This window comes from Barbus barbus (genome assembly GCF_936440315.1).
Source record: "Barbus barbus genome assembly, chromosome: 46".
NCBI classification, from domain to species: Eukaryota; Metazoa; Chordata; class Actinopteri; order Cypriniformes; family Cyprinidae; genus Barbus; species Barbus barbus.
The window spans coordinates 9,703,552-9,724,315 of record NC_136724.1 but is presented as its reverse complement, the minus strand read 5'-3'; the positions used below and the strand labels follow the sequence as shown (position 1 = coordinate 9,724,315).

Here is a 20,764-nt window from a genome sequence, read left to right as displayed (position 1 = left end):
TATCTCAGATCAGGTCCGAGGACTGGTTTGTCTCGATAGATCTCAAAGATGCCTATTTCCATATATCCATCCTTCCCTCTCACAGGAAGTTCCTGAGGTTCGCTTTCGGGGGCAAAGCGTATCAGTATCGGGTTCTTCCTTTCGGCCTAGCACTCTCACCCTGCACTTTCACCAAGTGTGTGGATGCGGCACTGGTCCCGTTGCGACTGCAGGGCATCCGCATACTCAATTACATCGACGATTGGTTGATTCTCGCTCAGACAGAGCAGTTGGCGGTTCGGCGTCGAGATGTCGTTCTCGCCCACATGAGAGAGTTGGGGTTGAGACTCAACGCCAAGAAAAGTGTGCTGTCTCCAGTTCAGAGAACCACTTATCTAGGCGTGGTGTGGGATTCGACCACGATGCAGGCATGTTTGACCCCTGCTCGGATCGAGTCGATCCTCACGGCAGTCAGGAGAGTGCGTCAAGGCCAGCCATTCACTGTCAAGCAGTTTCAGAGGCTGCTAGGGCTTATGGCAACAGCGTCCAGCGTGATTCCTTCTGGCCTGCTGTACATGAGGCCCCTACAGTGGTGGCTCAAGAACAGAGGGGTCTCCTTGAGGGGAGACTCGCTCCGCGCTGTCAAAGTGTCACGCCGTGGGTTCCGTGCCTTAGACATGTGGAGAGATCCTCAGTTCTTGGCTCAGGGCCCGGTGCTGGGAGCTCCGTGTCGCCGCGTCTCGCTAGCGACGGACGCATCCCTCACCGGTTGGGGTGCGGTCATGAGTGGCCACCCTGCCCGTGGTCTGTGGAGTCGACGCCACCTATCGTGGCATATCAACCGGCTAGAGATCCTAGCTGTGTTCCGTGCGATCAAGCACTTCCTCCCGGACCTAAGAGACCGCCATGTGCTGGTGCGCACCGACAGCACGGCAGTAGTCTCGTATATCAACCGCCAAGGAGGTCTGAGGTCGCGCCCCTTGTACAAGCTGGCACACCAGATCCTGGTGTGGGCCCAGGGCAAGCTCCTATCCTTGAGAGCTGTTCACATCCCTGGGCATCTCAACGTGGGAGCAGACGTTCTGTCGAGGCAGGGGCTGAGGCCCGGGGAATGGATGCTTCACCCAGAGGTGGTGAAGCAGATCTGGAAGGTCTTTGGCCAGGCACAGGTGGACCTCTTCGCCACTCGAGAGTCAGCGCAATGTCCCCTCTGGTTCTCTCTAGCTCCGCCAGCCCCGCTGGGTCTGGACGCTATGGTGCAGACGTGGCCGAGGCTGCGTCTGTACGCCTTCCCCCCGATTGTTTTGCTCCCGGGAGTTCTGGAGAGAGTACGCCGGGACGCGGTCAGTCTACTGCTAGTAGCGCCGTTCTGGCCGGGCCGAGTATGGTTCTCGGACCTGATTGCTCTTCTCGACGGCACCCCGTGGCCGGTGCCTGTCAGAAGAGATCTCCTCTCACAGGCAGGGGGCACCATTGTGCACCCCCGCCCGGAGCTATGGAAGCTGTGGGTTTGGCCTCTGAGGGGGCGCAACTCGTAGCTTCCGGTCTGTCAACTGAGGTTGTTGAGAACCTCCTTCAATCCAGAGCTCCCTCTACGAGGAAACTGTATGCCCTGAAGTGGAAACTCTTCACTTCCTGGTGCGGAGACCGCCAATTTGACCCAGTTAACTGCCCAGTTGGTACAGTGCTGGAGTTCCTGCAGGCCCGGTTCTCCGCAGGGTTAACCCACTCCACGATCAAGGTCTACGTGGCTGCTATTTCGTCATACCACGTCCTTATCGATGGCCAGTCAGTGGGCAGACAACCCCTGGTGATACGTTTCCTCCGCGGTGCGCTGAGGCTGAAGCCTCCGGTGCGACCACAAGTCCCTACGTGGGACTTGGCTGTGGTATTGGAGGCTCTGAGTAGGGCGCCTTTCGAGCCTCTTGAGGAGATAACTGATAGACTCCTCACTATCAAGACTGTCTTCCTGTTGGCCATCACCTCTCTGAGGAGGGTGGGGGATCTTCAGGCTCTTTCTTCGGCCCCTTCTCACATTGACTTTGCGCCCGGCTTGGCGAAAGTATTTCTCTACCCCCGTCCGGGGTACCTTCCTAAAGTCCCGACAGTCGTACCACAGCCGGTCGTACTGCAGGCCTTCTGTCCTCCTCCCTTCAGGGAGCCTGACCAGGAGAAGCACCACTGTGTGTGCCCAGTGCGAGCACTGGGCGCATACATCCACAGAGCTGCCCTGTGGAGAAAGACGGACCAGTTGCTGGTATGCTATGGTCCGCCTAAGAGGGGTCTTCCTGCTACGAAGCCCACTCTTAGTAGGTGGATTGTGGATGCTGTTAACCTTGCTTACGAGGCCTCTGGGCTTGCCCATCCGCTGGGAGTCAGAGCGCACTCAACTAGAGGTATGGCGGCCTCAAAGGCCCTTTGGGCAGGTGTCCCAATACGGGACATCTGCGACGCTGCTGGATGGTCCACGCCCCTGACCTTTGCGAGGTTTTACAACCTTGATCTCCGAGCCACTCCAGGCTCCTCTGTCCTTTTGTCCTGACATAGACAGGGACTTGTCAGTATGGAGGCGTTGGTATAGCGTTCCCATAGCGTCTCCGACGCAGCTCGACGTTCCTGAAAGGGAACGACCTAGGTTACGTATGTAACCCAGGTTCCCTAAGGGAACGAGAGCTGCGTCTCGCAGCCATAATTCCGGCATCCCTGCCAGCGCTTGCTTCATGACATGGAGCTAACGCGGGCGCCGCCTCACGTGCTTATATACTTCCTGGTCGTGACGTCACCCCGCCCGTGACGCTTCGCCCTTTCTATTGGACTGATTGCATACGATATTCAGAGCGGAATGACGCTGAGAGCGTTCCCATAGCGTCTCCGACGCAGCTCTCGTTCCCTTAGGGAACCTGGGTTACATACGTAACCTAGGTCGTTCTTTCATGTGGGCGAGAACGACATCTCGATGCCGAACCGCCAACCGCTCTGATTGAGCGAGGATCAACCAATCGTCGATATAATTGAGTATGCGGATGCCCTGAAGCCGCAACGGGGCCAGTGCCGCATCCACACACTTGGTGAAAGTGCGGGGTGAAAGTGCTAGGCCGAAGGGAAGAACCCGATATTGGTACGCTTTGCCCCCAAAGGCGAACCTCAGGAACTTCCTGTGAGAAGGAAGGATGGAAACATGGAAATATGCGTCTTTGAGATCTATCTTGACAAACCAGTTCTCCGACCTGATTTGAGTCACGACCTGCTTGATAGTAAGCATCCTGAACTTCAGCTTTCTGACTGAGCGGTTCAGTAGACGCAGATCCAGTATGGGCCTCAGCCCTCCATCCTTCTTCGGAACAATGAAGTACCGGCTGTAGAAACCGGACTGGGTCTCGTGAGGAGGAACCAACTCGATGGCTTCCTTCCTCAGCAGAGTGCCAACTTCCTGTTCCAAAACCAGAGCCTGCCCGGGGCGGACCGCAGTCATAACAACCCCGCAGAACGGCGGGGGTGGCCCGCCGAACTGAATACGATAGCCTTTCGCTACGGTCTGCAGGACCCAAGGAGACACATTCGGCAGCCGCTGCCAGGCTGTCAAATGCTCTACTAAGGGAATCAGTCTCTCGAGACTGACCTCTGGGTTCAGAGAAGCGGCCAGACCGCTGTCTCGATGCGGCGCACCGGAATGAGACGCGTAATCTGGCGGCTGAGGCGAGTTCCTCGGCTCCGCGCTGCCGGGCGGACAAACCTGAGAAATATACTCGCTGGGACCGGCTGTGCCCTGGAACAGCGGCAGGGTCAGCAGACAAGTCCCTGGAGGGCACCGAGGTGAAGTGGTCACCGAGTGCCGCGGTGCAAGCCACTCCACCCCAGTAGGGGTCGCCCGTCAGGACCTTTTGCGCGAGGAGCTGGTATGCGGAGGAGGCTGCGCCCGCCCAGCAGCCACCTGAGTTTAGAGAGCGCGCATACCCTCTGCCCACCAAAGATGTTGTAAGCAGAGCAGGAGCCTTCAAAGGCGATGCCGTAGAGGGAGACAGATAGCTCGCAAGCGTCTGTTCACCCCGCGGCATCGCCGCATACCCGCGCTCATTCAGTTCCCGCGGGAACGAATGGCCGGGACGAAAAGATTTCACCCGCGATCTCGACACCTCGGTGAGGAGATCGGGGAAAACGGAAGGCTCCTGTGTAGAAGTAGCTCTCTGGGGCGAGAGAGGCGGCGAAACCTCGTCAACGCTCGTCACATCAACCTCCTCGGAGGACGCAGCGTCAAGCCCTCGTCTCGGGGGAAGAGACCGCTTCCGAACCGAGAGACGGGGCGCCAGATCAGGCGCAGGAGGAGATAGGGACTCTCGCCAGCCAGATCAGCCCTTTTCTCTTTTTTTTCTCTCCGCAAGCCCCGCGAGCGCAGCCGCCGCTCTGCCTTTTTTTCTCTGATTTAAAGGCAGAAGCGGGACCGGCTTTATTCATTTTATGCTTGTGCAAACACTGCAGCTTACAAAGCTTTCATAGTTATATCATATTGGGGTGACAGAGGCGGCGAAACCTCGTGAACGCTTGTCACATCAACCTCCTCAGAGGAAGAGAGACGAAGCATTGAGCCCTCGTCTCGGGGGAAGAGACAGCTTCCACACCGAGAGACGGGGCGCCAGATCTGGCTGATACGGCAGGAGATAGGGACATGCCCGTCTCACACTCGCCAGCCAGATCAGCCTGCGAGCCCCACGAGTGCAGCCGCCGCTCTGCCTCGGCAGCAGCAGGACCGGCACCGCGTGGGGAGCTCGCGAAGGCTCCCTTCTCGAAGAGAGCCCTCCGGGTGCTGAGACCTATTTTGCGTGCTCCGCACCCAGGCAGACCACGCGCAAATCGTGTGTGTCCTCGCTCGTGATATAGCGAGGGCAAGGATGCACACACGACTCAAAACATGGTCTGAAAGCTTCACCCCTGAGCTTGCCCTTGGCTTTGGCATGATACTGAATGCTTTCCACTTAAAACTAGGACAAACAACAGTAAATAAGATTGACACACACAGAGCGCTTCGCTGAATGACAAAAAGCTGAAGCCGGCTCCGCCGCACGTGCTTATATGCTTCCTGGTCGTGACGTCACCCCGCCCGTGACGCCTCGCCCTTGTTTGACTGATTACACATCATATTCAGAGCCTGGTCACGCTGAAGGCGTTCCCATATGCGTTTCGACGCAGCTCGAAGTTCCTGGAAGGGAACCAGCTTCTGCCATTTTAGGAATAAATTACATATTTCCATCAAATAACTGCAGCCTTGTTAACTTTTGAAAGTAGTATAATTGTCCATTTTGGTGTCATGGTGACTAATATACGTATTGAGTAAAAAAATTTGAAAATGTTTTTTATTACGCACTGTTGGGTGACTCAAGCATTTTGATCGTCCTCATTAATGCACTGCATGCTGCTTGTGAGTGTAGTTGTGGTGCTCTGGATGAAAGCGGTCTTAAGTCTTGCAATTCCACTGACATAAACCGTTGTTGTGTGTCAGGAGGAGGCGTTGGGTCCTTTTCTCCAGCGCAGTTGTTCTACATGGCTCATTGAAGCCATGGCCTTGAGAGGTAAAACACTGCAGCTACAAAGGGTTACGGCCTTTGATCTGTGACAACTGGAGAAAGGGGGGTGCGAAGACCAGAGAAAAGGACTGTGGGAGGAGGGCGTCCCTTATGGATACTAGGACCAGAATTATAATTATGTGTGTGTGTGTGTTTTATTGGGGGACGAGTGGTTAAGAGGCTACATTATTAACTCGGCCCTTCTCTGCATTTTACACACACATACACAGGCTTTTCCTCTGGTCTTATGATAGATAATACAGTCAGTGGTGTGCACCAGCACACATAAAGGTACTCAGAGCCTGACCTTTAGAGAGGAGCAGAGAGCACATTTTGTGTGGGGGGCTTTCATGTGCCCATACTTGTGTCTGTGTGTACACTGTGTATGTTCATCTGGGTTTGTGGTTCAGTGCAAGTGGTAATGTATGAGTGTGTGTATGTCTTTCAAGCCTCTCTCAAAAATAAAAAGGTTATACAGTCTATTTTCTCCACCCCGTACTAAGTAGCCCTCTCTTCAGTAAAATCTGAGGACTTTGATGCTCTGACACTTATGAGGTCCTCAGAGTTTATGAAGTGCTCTAGCTTGATGTCTTTGTTGTGTTTGTCAGGTACAAAGATTAGGAGTGATCATGATCTTTGTCATGTCCAAATGAATAACACTGTACCATACAGACCCATAAATAATGTGTATTTTTGCACAAACATAAATCAACGTGCATGAATGAAGAGATTTCCCCATGAGGGGAAAACAAATATTGAAAATAGTAAATGATGTTTATCTGAAAGTGTAACAATGCAAACAGGTTTTCTGTTGGTTTAGGGATAGGGGATAGAAAATATGGTTTGGTCAGTATAAAAGTAATAGAAGTCTATGAAAAGTCCACACAATTCACAATTCAAGTTTGTGTGTGTGTGTGTGTGTGTGTGTGTGTGTACTGTAATTGATTAAAAGTGAAGACATTTATAATGTTACAAAAGATTCTTGACTTCAAAAGATTGAAAAAAATGAAAATAAATAATCAGTTTTCACAAAAATATTAAAACATTTAAATATTAAGCAAATGTTAAATAATGCATGTTTCTTAAGCACCAAGTCTGCATATTATGTTAAAATTCAGCATTTATTTAAAATTGTAAAACAGTTTCACAATATTACTGTTTTTACTGTGTTTTTGATCAAATAAATACTGCCTTGGTGAGCATAAGAGACTATCAAAAACAAAAGATTAAAAAAACATTACTAATAGGGTATATTAAATGTTGATAACTATGAGAATAATTCAACCTTAATTTAATTTTTTCTTCCCTTCCATCTTTATAGATCATTGGTACGATCCCTCTGATGCCAAACTCTGTAGGACCTTCCAGCCAGTCAAGGGGCGGCACTCCCTCACTGCAGGTCCAGCCAATCACACCGCAGCTGCTGACCAATGCACAGGGTCAGATTATAGCCACTGTGATTGGCAACCAGATCTTGCCAGTGATCAACACCCAGGGAATCACATTGTCACCCATTAAACCTGGACAGCAGGTATGCAGTGACTGTTTAAAATAATGATTTTATGGTGTGTTGATGTGTGGATTTACATTTTATATGAAGCTTATTAGACTGAGTACCAGAAAATATTTTCAATATAAGAAGCATTTAAAGTGCTGAATATGACTCTGGTGTGCTGACATTTTGTGAAATGTGCATAATGTATCTTAATAATCCCATAGTAATATACAACATCATAAAGCCAAAAATGTGTAATCCAGATACTGTATGCCAAGAGAACCCAATCATAAAGCCCTTGCATAGTAACACTGCATTTAAAGGCCTTGCACCTATAATAATGCATAACAATAATCACACTTTCATATAAATCATCCTCAAATAACAATGATCAAACTCTGATATCAAATAACAATCAAAAAGGTAGAGAGAAAACACATTTAAAGAGCCTAACAACAGTGCAAAACACAGCAGACTATACAGACATGCATATTATCCCCCGTCCCACCCTATAATCTACAGCGGTCGACTATAAAAGCATCTATAGGTCAACCTCATTTCTGTTGGAGCAACTCTATATCATATTTACTGGAACCTTTGATCACGGATGTAAACGCAGTAATGCATTTGTAATAATGTTTATGGATTTGTCTGCATTTCAATTGACTCCCAAGCATTTCATGCAGCGATAATTTATGGCTGTCAAACACGGTGGCGGCAGAGAGATCCACTGAAGCTCGGTAATTCTCACAGACCTGTCGACAGTTCTGACAGTGTGTGCAACACTACTGACATCTCTCAGCATCCAAAGAAAAACACACTCACGCACAAACACAAACACACAGAGGAGAATTAATAGTGCAAGAGAACAGCAGAGAGAAGCCAACCCACTTTTAGACAGATGAGACGCTTGCTTTCTTGAAGAGTGGAGATGCACCATCTACAAGAGGTGCTCGATGGTGCATAAAACATGAAAATGTATGGTGCCGCAGTCATGCCACATTGCCCATAATAATGACTGATATTGTAGCCACATAATTCTGATTTCTGGGCTCAGTAAACGTGTGTTTTGCTTTTTGTGTTAAGGTTTCGGTGCTGAATAGCCAAACGCTGTCGTTCCTTTTGTGTACTTTAAAGTATCTGACAGCCGTGTTCAACGGGAAATTGAATGCAACCTCTAGAATCTCCACCGTCCACATTTCTCATCTCTAATAAACAGGCTATGAATTCCTAATAAAAGACTCAACAGTTTTGCCTTGTAAATAACCACATGACTCTAAAACTGTTTTCTCTTGAAATAGCAATAACCTCTTTATTTTATTTTCTGTAGTTTCATGATCAAATTGCATTTGCAAAATTGTGATGTATTCTGTATAGTATGTCCACAAAAGCTGAGAAGAACATAAAAAAAAAAAAAAATTATACAATAAAATAGTAACAAGATGAAAACAATACGTGGTAACATGATTTTAGTATGAAAATATGACTTATTGACCTTTTCTGTGTAAATGATATCCAATTTTACAGCTTATTTGCAATGATAATGTGTCATCTTTAACCAAAAATAACCAATAAATTATGAGAAAAAATTTGCAATTCAAATAACACTTGAGTTTTAACAGAATAATTAATGCGAGTGCTTTTGTAAAATTATAAGTTTCACATTTATGCTTTGAAATCCTCTAAAAAATTGACCCCATTCACTTTCATTTGTAAGTGGCTCACCATAACCTCAAGTATTTTTTTTAAACAAAACAGGGCCAAGTCAAAAATGAATGGTAATAAACATTTAGCAACAAATGCTTTTGATTGGGTTTAACCTTGTGCTTGAACCTTGAGCATCTACCATGATAATTCAGGTACGATGAAGTACCATATATATATATACATGTGCATGTGTGTGTAACAGCTCATGTGTGTATTTCTACAGCTGCCGCAGGCCGGTCAGACTTCACAGGCTCCTCCTGTGTCTCAGCCGAGTCTGCTCCGTATGCCCCACAGCCAGAGCCCCCTTCGCCAGGCCTCTTCCTCCTCCTCAACATCATCGTCCTCATCCTCAGCTCTTAGCGTCGGGCAGCTAGTCAGCAGTGAGTGTGCACCATATCTCTACATGTTATCTGGTGGATACACAAAAGCAGTCTTAAGTTGCTGGGGTATATTTGTAGCAATAGCCAAAAATACATTGTATGGGTCAAAATGATCAATTTTTCTTTTATGCCAAAATTCATTAGGATATTAAGTAAAGATCATGTTCCATGAAGATATTTTGTAAATTGCTTACTGTAAATATATCAAAACTTCATTTTTGATTAGTAATATGTATTGCTAAGGACTTAATTTGGACAACTTTAAAGGTGATTTTCTCAATATTTAGATTTTTTTGCACCTCAGAATCCAGATTTTCAAATAGTTGTATCTCAGCCAAATAGTGTCCTCTCCTAACAAACCATACATCAAAAAAAATCGAAAAATTGACACTTAAGACTGGTTTTGTGGTCCAGGGTCACATATGTTTTTTAGATGAGTGTTAACGAAAATATTCTGCCTTTTCTTTCTGTTTTTATCAGATTTTAGTTGATTCTGTCATCTAGCTGGCCAAACCATAGACCTAATGAATGGAAGGTTGTGTTTAGAGCGGCTTTGGCCTCGAGAAGCACCACATATAAATCACTCCCTCCAGCCTGTCAGAGCCCTTTTAAAAACTGTTTTACTTAGATAAATTATCATTTGTCATAGCCAATTGGCCTAAAACCATCTGCAGTGGAGTTTTAAATTCAATAAACAGGAAGTTACCATTGATCAACTTGCTGTGGATATAACCAATGGACTGTTGTGTTTTCTTTTTTTTTCAGTTTTGTTTTGTTCAAAACATACACAATACCTTTAGCATTCTCTATTCATTTCATCAGTTTACCGCCGTGGCATAGCTCTCCATGCCAGATTGTGTTTGTTGCGATGTCTTTGGCTAACGTTAATTCCCCAGAACATGTTTTGAATGGAGGGGGAAAAAAGTCTGACTGACCCCACAGCCACCACGCTCAGCTCAGATGGAAAAAATGGCTTATTTTCAAGGACCGTGCAGATTTTGCATTTGGCAAATCTTTTTTGTATTTTATTTGATGTGGTGGAAATCATAATAACAGCATCAAATCAAACACTTTTGGGTTGAGACATGAAATCGGGTCATGGTTGTCCTTTTGAGGTAAAATTCTTAAATCTAAGGACATTATTAAAAGGAATTAATTTGAACAGTTCAGCAATGAACGCAATAACAAGGCAAAAGGCAATGTGTCCTGACAGTTTGTCATAAATGATGATTATGTGGTCAAAATACAAAACTCAGGGATTTTCAATATTGCACAGGAGCAAGTTCAGATTTCAAAATCTGATTTGCATATGAAGAGTGACAGGGTGCTGGTTCAATAGATTTTGACTTTAAATATGTCTGATGGATTCTTTTAATAATTCATTCATAATGACGCCCATGAATTATTTAGTCGGCCAAACTTTTCTTATGTAAGCAAAATGTAAGACCACCTGGCAGTGATGTATAATACCCAATCACGTTTTATTAGCCTAAAATGCCGTCTTGAAACTATAGACCCTGAAGTGCATTTCTAACGCTGCTAAATGAATCAAACTGAGATGGAATCAATAATAAGGCATAAAATGAATATGCATTGCTTTCAGAAAGGCATTTTTGAATGCAATTCACAGAAGGATTCATTTGAGAAGTGTAATTCCAGTTTGCCTAATAAGAACAGATTTCTACGTAGTGATCATTTTAATGTCACTGCACTGTAAAAAGTGATAAGTTGACTTAACTTAAAAAAATTGAGGAAACCCCTTGCCTTAAAATTATCAAGTAAATAATAATTAAAAAAATTAAGTTAAGTGAATTGTCAGGTTCACTTAACTTATTTTTTAAAATTATTATTCACTTGATAATTTTAATGCAACAGGTTTCCTAAATTTTTTAAAGTTATGTCAACTTATCACTTTTTACATTATGGCTTTCACACTTCAATTATGCAAACCTGGAAATCAGAAATCATATCTTAAGAAGAATCCATCTGGTTGGAAAATAAAAGGAATAATAGATGAATGGAAGCTATTTGAAATCATTCTTGTCATATTATACTTAAATTCAGTTGTGGACTTACTCTCTGAAGACTCTTGAGATATTCCTGTTATATTAGATTATGCAAGATAATCACAAGAAGATGAAGATAAGTCAAAATAAAAGAATAAATGCAATATATTGAAAACGTAAACTGAAATGATTTCATAGAAATTGTATTTTATTCAAGCATCCGCTTGAAATAGCTAAAAGGTCTTCAATGTCGATATAAAATACAGGCAAAATTGCAGTAATATTATATTGTTTCAAGGTTATGAATTTGTGAATGGAGAGTTGCAGCTTTATTCTTTTCTCTTCTGTTTTACAGATCCTCAGACTGCCCCCAGTGAGGTGGATGGTGTGAACCTGGAGGAGATTCGAGAATTCGCCAAAGCATTTAAAATTCGCCGGCTGTCTCTGGGTCTGACTCAAACTCAGGTGGGCCAGGCTCTCAGTGCAACTGAAGGCCCTGCCTACAGCCAGTCTGCCATCTGCAGGTATGGAGGTGTAACAGCTATAACAATTTAAAAAAAGATTAGATTAGATTAGATTAGATTAGATTAGATTAGATTAGATTAGATTAGATTAGATTAGATTAGATTAGATTAGGGGGGAAAAATCAATTAGCTATGGAAAAAAAAGATAAAATAATAATTTTGTTGATGTGCAAACCATAACTTATTCAATATCATAATCAGGTGATCATAATCTATAAATAGGTAGATAGATAGTAGTCTGCTTTGTGCATTAGTGTCACCCAGGTTTACATACAAGTAGTACCCTATTTACAGTATATTTAACTACAGATAATTAAGACGTTAAACAGAGATGTTATCTGATGTGCAATTTATGTGTTTTAGTCCAGTCTGTGCCTGTCTCCACTAATCTTTCTATATGAAAAGATTCAGTTACTAATGTAAAATACATCAGCTGTGGTATTACAAGAAGCACTTAAACCACTTAATAATTTCTAAGGTCCATTGCCATGTATTCACATGACATTTAGCTGAAAGGAACTTGACAGGGCTTGACTTTTAATAAACGTGGTTTTCCACAGTGGAACAGCAAAACGGATTTGGACGTAAACTGGGACAGTTTGTAACATTAGTAAATCAAATATTTAACATCATCATTATAGTGCAAATTCTGTTTTTCATTGAGGAGACTTTAGTATTTTACATCAGGGGAACATTTGCACCAAAAAGAGGACAAATGTGATGTCAGATTACAGTACGGTTTCTGCAATGAAAATAAATAAGGATAGGAATAAGAAACTAATTTCTCATAAATAATAATTATAATAGTAATAAAAGATTTATGTGTTTATTTTTTTTCTTGTCGATCTTGAGGAGTCAAATTAATTGATAATATGTAAATGTTAAATTGTTGGTACTTAGAATTGTATGTTTTAGTACAATTAATTGGATATAAATTAAAATAAGGATTTTTTAAAATCCTGAGATACAGTATGTTCTGAGTATATCAACATAAACAAGGGTTTTGTGCCTGTAATACTCTACAAGAGTAATACAAAGTGTACCGTATTCAAAGAAAGTGCAAAATAATCATTATGACCAATACTCAAAATAATAAGAACAACCCGCATTAATTATACTTGATATAAAATTACTCAAACCTTGCTTGAATGAACTTGCCACACAAAATCTCTTTGTGACACATTAAGGTTTATAGTTCAGAGTTTCCTGTTTCCTTTGCATTTTCATGCAGCGGGATTGTAAAAGTCTTATGGTTCGTCTGATGAGACACTTGTGTTTATCTGACATGGCACCGTCACACGCTTTTTAAAATTTCATCATATCAGCAACGAACGACCGATAAAACCTGAAATTTCTTGGTGGAGGGAGAGTGAGGGAATTCCTTATGAAGCTTCAAACTAGTGCAGAAAGTCTTAAAAATCCTGCATAAAATATTTAGCCGCATGCATTATTTAGATATTTATAGCATACATTAAAAGCCATTAGTTTCCAAAATAAACAGGTGATGTGATGTTTTTCTCTATATGCGTCCTTTCATCTCGTCAGAAGGGAAGGGGGGATTTTTTTTCATTATTTGTTCATTTGTATGACATTGGACATGACAGTGTGCAGAGTGTTTTTGGCTTTAAAGGCAGACTTCACATGCTTTAGTTTAGTTAACATCAGCAGAGACAAGAGGGGAAAGAGGTGAATGCGTTTTCGCTTGTGAGTGTGTGAGCTCTTGGGGCTCTTGTAGTCTTTGCTCAGTCAAACTCGGCCTGACAGATGTCTCTATCTTGTCCGATCTCATAGTTCACAGCGGAAAAAAGCTTTATTGGTTCGTCTAAACAATCACAAAGGTGCATCGTCAAACTGATCAGAGACAGGGGTCATTATTAAAGCCCGGAAAATCCAGATGCCTTATGACTGATGTGAAGCATTTGACATCACTGCAATGAAATCATAAAATACACATTTGACATTGAGAATAAGAATATAGTAAATACTGTAGATAAATATTCAAATCTTATTATCATTATAATCGTTTGTTTAAATCTGTTAAATACACCATACTCAGTGCGTCAAATTAAATTTTCCTCTTTTTACACGGAGTGGTTCACAGCCATTACTGGCACAAGCCCTCTTTTGCATGCACCGTTGCACACGGATGGTCATAAGATGTCATATCATCACATAATTGCGAGATGGGAATCGCTTTTCCACTTTTAAGCCATGTGGATTTACAACATTAATCCACACCAAAACACTGGATTCACATCAATGATTCATGTCTCAGGCTGCAAAGCTGCCATCTATAATTTGCATGACAAATTGGGCAGAAGAGCTGCTTAACATGACTGTATATATATTTAATCACACCTACTTTTCTTACTGCAGTTTGTTTGCTTAATTTCTATCTCAAGGCTGCCCTTTTTATTCACCGCAAAAAAAAAAAAAAAAACCTGTCTGTTCTGGACATGTTTTGAATGGGAAGATCAGAGAGAATTGTATCATATATATATATATATATATATATATATATATATATATATATATATATATATATATATATATATATTTAGTAAATGTTCAGATCAAACTTTAGAAATTTTGTCTCAAACATCCTTGACATCGAGTAGATGTTATTAACTGCATTACTTAAATTTATGAATTGAGTCTGGCATTTTGGAGTTGGAAACTATATGCATAGATAATAAGACACACACACACATACACACATAATATATATATATACATACAGTGCCCTCCAAAAGTATTGGAACAGTAAAGTCAAAATTGCTCTGTTGGCTGTGGAGTCGAGACATTTGCAAATATGATTAAAAGATGAATATGAGACAAAACTACAGAATGTCACATTTTATTATTGGGTGATTCAACACATAGATGTTTTACCAGCTAAGAAGTTCAGCACTTTTAGAGTTTCATCCCTCTATCTGATGTGAGCATAAGTATTGGAACAGTTGCCTCACAGGTCTTTCTAAGTGATCATCTGTGTCCTGTTGCATTAATTCTTCAGATATTAAAAGCAGGGAATATGTTGTATCAGTTATATCCATTACTTCTGTGTTCTGAATCTTGCATTTGATGATAACAAACACAAACCAGGATGAAGATGAGGGAGCTGACTTTGAGAGAAAAGCAAGCAATTTGGATGCTAAAAGAAATGAAGGAGTCTAGCAAAAACAAAGGGCATGGAGAAATCAAGAGTTTGGAAACCACCAGCGACACCAGCAACCAACAACGACCTGATCGGCTGAGAAAACAACAGTAGTTGATGACAGACAAATCATAAAAGCTGTGAAAATGAACCCTAAAAGACGTGTCTGTAAAATCACCAACAACTTCCAGAAAGCTGGGGTGATGCTCTGACAATCTACTGTCCTCAGGAGACTTTGACACAGAATTACAGATGCTACACAGCAAGATGCAAACCTCTGACCAGCACCAAAAATAGAAAGGCAAGATTAGAGTTTGCAGAAAAGCACAAAGGTGAGCCAGAAGAGTTTTGGAACTGTGTTTATGGACCGATGAGACAAAGATGAACCTTTATCTAAGTGATGGGAAATCAAAAATGTGGAGCAAAAAAAGGGAACTGCAAATGATCCCAAGCATACAGCCTCATCTGTAATGCATGGCTGCCTCTGGAACAGGCCCTCTCAACTTTACGGATAACTTAATGTATGATGACAGTAGCAGAATGAATTTGGAAGGGTACAAAACCATCTTGCCTACCAATATTCAAGAAAATGCCACCAGATTCATTGGGAAGTGCTTCATATTGCATCAGGACAATGACCCAAAACACCCTGCCAGTTCAGTCAAGGAATTTATAAGGGCAAAGAAATGGAAAGTCTTAGATTGCCCAAGTCAATCTCCAGATTTAAATCCGATTGAACATGAATTTCACCAGCTGAAGAGGAGAGTAAACGCAGAAACTCCCCAAAACAAGCAACAATTGGAATTGGCTGCATTAAAGGCTGGGAAAAGTCTTTCAAAGGATGAGACCAAGAGTCTGATGATGTCTATGGGTCACAGACTCACTGCTGTGATTGAGCGCAAGGGATCTGCAACTAAATAATAGCTTTTAATCTTTTATATCTGCCTTATGTTCAACTGTCCCAATACTTATGTTCACATCAATGAGTGGGATGAACTCTAAAAGTGCTGTTCTTTTTATTTGGTAAAACATGTGTCGAAACGGCTAATAATAAAATGTGACATTCTGTAGTTTGGTCTCATATTCATCTTTTAATCATATTTGCAAATGTCTTGACTCCACAGCCAACAGAGCAATTTTGTCTTTACTGTTCCAATACTTATGGAGGGCATGTTCCAATACATATAGGCCTATGTGTGTATGTGTGTGTTAAACTATATATATAGATAAAAAGATACACACACACACACACACACACATACACATACACTATGTGTGTGTGTATCTATATATATGTATATATATAGATATAGATAGATATATAGATAGATACATTCATATATATATATATATATATATATATATATATATATATATATGAATTTAAGAATGCATTAAATTGGTTAAAATGTATCATAATGTAAGACATAATAATTTATAATGTTACAAAATAATTATATTTCAGATAAACATATCAACCAGCACAATTGTTTTAAATATTAAACGGTAACACTTTATTTCGTACGTCCACTTTAGACATTGTACTAACAGTAAGTAATTTTGCAATTACATGTCAACTATCAGTCATTAGAGTATTGGTAGACTGTCTGCTTAATATCTTCTAACACTTTATTTGTATGGGTCCACATCATACAACATACTGACTATGAGAACCTTTGCAAGTATATATATCAACTTATTCTACCAACCCTAAACCTACCCTAACAGTCTACTCTGAGAGTTAGTAGATATGTAGTTGCAAATGAATGAGAATTTGTTGACATGTAATTACAAAGTTACTTACGGTTAGTAGAATGTCTAAAGTGGACTATCAAAATAAAGTGTAACCCATTTAACATATAACAGAATGATTTCTGAAGGATCACATTGATGACTGGAGTAATGAAAATTCAAATTTTCCATTACAGGAATAAATTATATTTTAAAATATATGCAAATAGAAAACAGTTCCTTTAAACTGTTAATAATATTTCACAATACACTGTATTTTTGATCAAATAAATTAATCCTTAATGCATATGAGAGACTTTTGAAAGGTTTATACCAGTGATGCTCAAATCTGGCTCGCGAGATCCACTTTCCTGCAGAGTTTAGCTCCAACCCTGATCAAACTCACCTACCTGTGAATATCAAATGATCCTGATGACATTAATTAGCATGCTCAGCAGGTGTGTTTGGTTAGGGTAGGAGCTAAACTCTGCAGGAGAGTGGATCTCGCAAGCAAGATTTGAGTATCCCTGGTTTATACCAATGTCACATTGATTATTGACCAATTATTGAACAATAACAATTATCCCTGCTCTTTATCTCCTTTTCTGAAAATAAATAAATAAATAATAACAATAACAATAACAATAAAAGAATAATAAATATTGTTACTGCTACAACCCAACCCAGTTTTATATGACTATGATAAGGCTTTGATTTTTGTTGATTCTGTTTCCTGTTCCACCTGCATTAGCATTATTATATGTCTTGATCTCTCTCTCTCCAACCAGAAGCTGAAATATTTCACTTATTTCTGGTATTATTGCAGTGAACAGGATCTAAAAATAAGGAAATTGTATAAAACATGACTTAATAAATAAGTTGGCATATGCCTGGACACCGGTATTGTTTCCTGCTCGGTTGGATTTAACAGGGTGCTGTCACTCATCTCTGTGCTGAAAAAAACGTCTTTGCGTTTGAGGACCTCGGAGAGGGAGGGCCTTTGCACCCGCTTCAGGCGTCTTTTCAAATGCCAGTTAAGATTCCATCAAAGGCCTCCTCACAGGAGCCTGTCCAGGAGTTCAGGACCAAGAGAGACTATTATGTGTTGTTTCAGAGAGCAGTAGTTCACCTCTCTCCCCTCTCTCAACTGGACTTTTCTCCGTCTGCCTGACAGATGTCCATGTGTTGGATAGGAGCTCAGGTCAGGAAACTCACTGAAACATCTCTCCATTAAAGTCTGTACAGACACATTTTGGAAATCTCCCCATTCAGCGGAGTCATTGGAGACAAAAGCTCTTTTTATGGATCTTCTGTAACTATACACTCTGTAGCTGGTTATAGATCAGATCGGTGCTTCTCAAGGGGATTTGATTCAGAGTTTACACTGACATCAAGTACAGACAGACCACAATTTTTTTTTTTTTAGCCATGGCTCAACAATATGTTGAATACCTAGGGCCAGTATGACTAAACAGGGCAAATTAGCGCAACAGCGCAATTCAAAACAGCGCAGATGGGCGTGGAAATTTCTGCGGGTGATTTACTGACAAAGCGCAAATTAAAAAACACAGACACAACATTTAATTTCCATAGTGACCAACACAATCTACCAAGCACAGTGCAAATTAGCGTAAGGATATTTTCGGATTCGGATAATGTGATGTTCTGGCATTCCAAATAACTTAGGCTAATATGTGTGGAAAAAAATCCTCTTCCTTCTTCCACGTGCGCTCTGCTCTCTGCGGTGTCTTCTCCTAGCAACAACAAATGCAGCCATTTCAACCACAAAATAGTTTAAGGGATGCTTTTTTGGGGTGTTAAATAATGGCGCAAACACCAGTAATTTGACGAGCGCAAACGTTGGTAAATTGTGTTGCGTGATTGATTGTGATACTCTCCTCCTAGAAATTTTACATCTGAAAGGGAAACTCCTACAAATGCATATTCAATAAGGTCAGGTGCAAAAATAACTGTATCCACTCCTTTTTAGCGCTAATTTTTCACTGCGCTTAAATCCTGGCAGTACTATTTTAACGCCAAAAGATGGTTTGCAGTGGCGCAAGCTGTTAGTAAATCTGGCACAAAAGCTGAAAAAATTATGTATATTTGTTTCTTAATATAATATAAAATTATGTAATTATAAGTTATAAAATTAAATGTAAAATAATTTCTATTATATTCATTAAAGAATACATAATTATAGATGTAATGCTTAATTATAATATAAATAAAATGAATATAATATTAATCATTTTATAAATACATAATTATTTTATATATTTTATGTTATGTATATTATCGGTTATGTTTGTGTGTATATATTTGCTTCCCTTCTGAAAATTTTAATTTGGCACAGTTAGTTTATTTTGTTTTTTGCTTTTTAAATGACCTTTTTAAGACAAAATCTTGTCCACTCACAATTCAAAGCAATTCCCATAATTCAGTGAAAACCCAAATAAAAAGCCACACAGTTACCGGGAAAATGTAAGTGTAAAACTAGTTACCGTGACAAATTTTCCATTATTGTTTTTGAACAGAAAGCAAAGTTTCTACAGCATTAGCAAAGTTTTTTACCTCCCTGGAGACCCCATAAGCTTGCAGACATATTCAAAAATGAAGGTGAAAATGTATTAGCATTAAACATTAAATGAACGTCAGGGTGGCTTGAGGAAGATGGAAAAGTTGGACAAGTGTATTCAAATATGTGTGCGTTTGAGTGAATAATTTAAGCCATTTGTGAATTAATAATGCTTTTAATGTTTTATTGCATGCTTGTGTTATTTATTTGACAATATGTATTAAAATCTCTCGCAGAAGATATAATTCCTAATCGTATGTGATGCCATCTGTGGATCTGATTGTACAGAATAGCTAGACAAGACAAATGCAAGGCCAATAAATGAATTCATTCTTTATGATATCAGTCAGGTGCTTGTTTGTTTTTGCACCGGCCCATGGAAGAGTCCTCTTGGTTCAATGCATCATGGGTACAGAGAGTCAATCAAAGCAACACATGAAGGAACATGCTGTACTGGAGTGTACAAACTCGCTCTTTGGGCTTAGATTAAATAATTTCCCAGCACGCAACAGCTGAAGCCATGCGTTAGAAGCCATGACACACTCTCTCCCAATGGTGGCCTGAACCAAGAGACCCCTTCTTCTGGGCAACTGGGTCAGACAGGAAACCCCTCACCCGGTCTGGGCACTTGAGTAAGCTTGTTCTCTCTCAATTCTCCCCCAGACACACCATCCTGAGAAGCCACTTTTTCCTACCACAGGAAGCCCAAGAGAACACTATAGCTAGCAGTCTGACAGGCAAACTGAACCCTGGCCTTTTATATCCTGCCAGGTTCGAGAAGTTGGACATCACCCCAAAAAGCGCCCAGAAGATTAAGCCCGTGCTGGAGCGCTGGATGGCCGAGGCGGAAGCCCGCCATCGCTCTGGTATGCAGAACCTGACCGAGTTTATCGGCACCGAGCCCTCCAAAAAGCGCAAACGCCGGACCTCTTTCACGCCGCAGGCCCTGGAAATCCTCAACAGCCACTTCGAGAAGAATACTCACCCCTCCGGTCAAGAGATGACCGAAATCGCGGAGAAACTGAACTATGATCGCGAGGTGGTGCGCGTTTGGTTCTGTAATAAGAGGCAAGCATTGAAAAACACTATAAAGAGGCTTAAACAGCCCGAGCTCGGGCCGGTCGCACCGATGGACCCTCTGGTTGATAATATGGAGGAACACCCTTAGCTTGATACGAGCGCCATGAGGCGAACACACACCGATGGCGAAACTTCTGATGTTGTGGACTTAAAGACCCGGACAATTGCTATCCGATGCACCATCGATTGGATGAACTGTCAACAAAGGCAAAAATAAATATTGTCAGTGTTATCATCACAAAAGCAAAAACCAAAAAAGTACAGAAAAAGAGTTGTATGAGAATTATAGTACTGATTCATAAGCAGATTGTGAGGAATTAAGAACAAGGATCTTGTTTAAATCAAGGATGGTGAAGAAACCACTTACCAAAGTTTGTTGCATCTGATACCTGAGGTTTTTTAATTGTAAATGTGTTTTACATTTTTACATTTTTACTGGAAAAAAGAAAGAAAAAAAAAGAAAGAAAAAGTTTCATGTGATATGGTAGATGGGTGTGACATTTGATCTTTGTTTTATTTTATCACTTGGGTTTTTATGTAAATATTTCTGGTAAATTGTCACCAAATTG

At 41.5% G+C, this 20,764-nt stretch overlaps 1 protein-coding gene across 1 annotated transcript in view; it reads left to right on the top strand.

The window, feature by feature from the left end:
• The window catches only part of LOC306865238 (POU domain, class 6, transcription factor 2-like), a gene marked incomplete at both ends in the record, with an annotated part of 108,810 nt that extends 88,527 nt beyond the window's left edge, over nucleotides 1-20,283 (top strand). The window contains 4 exons of the mRNA XM_079409725.1: nucleotides 6,859-7,068; nucleotides 8,963-9,119; nucleotides 11,481-11,649; nucleotides 19,779-20,283. Of these exons, the coding sequence (XP_079265851.1) occupies nucleotides 6,859-7,068; nucleotides 8,963-9,119; nucleotides 11,481-11,649; nucleotides 19,779-20,283 (1,041 nt within the window). The remainder of the gene's footprint in view (nucleotides 1-6,858; nucleotides 7,069-8,962; nucleotides 9,120-11,480; nucleotides 11,650-19,778) is intronic.
• Between the last annotated feature and the right edge of the window lie 481 nt (nucleotides 20,284-20,764).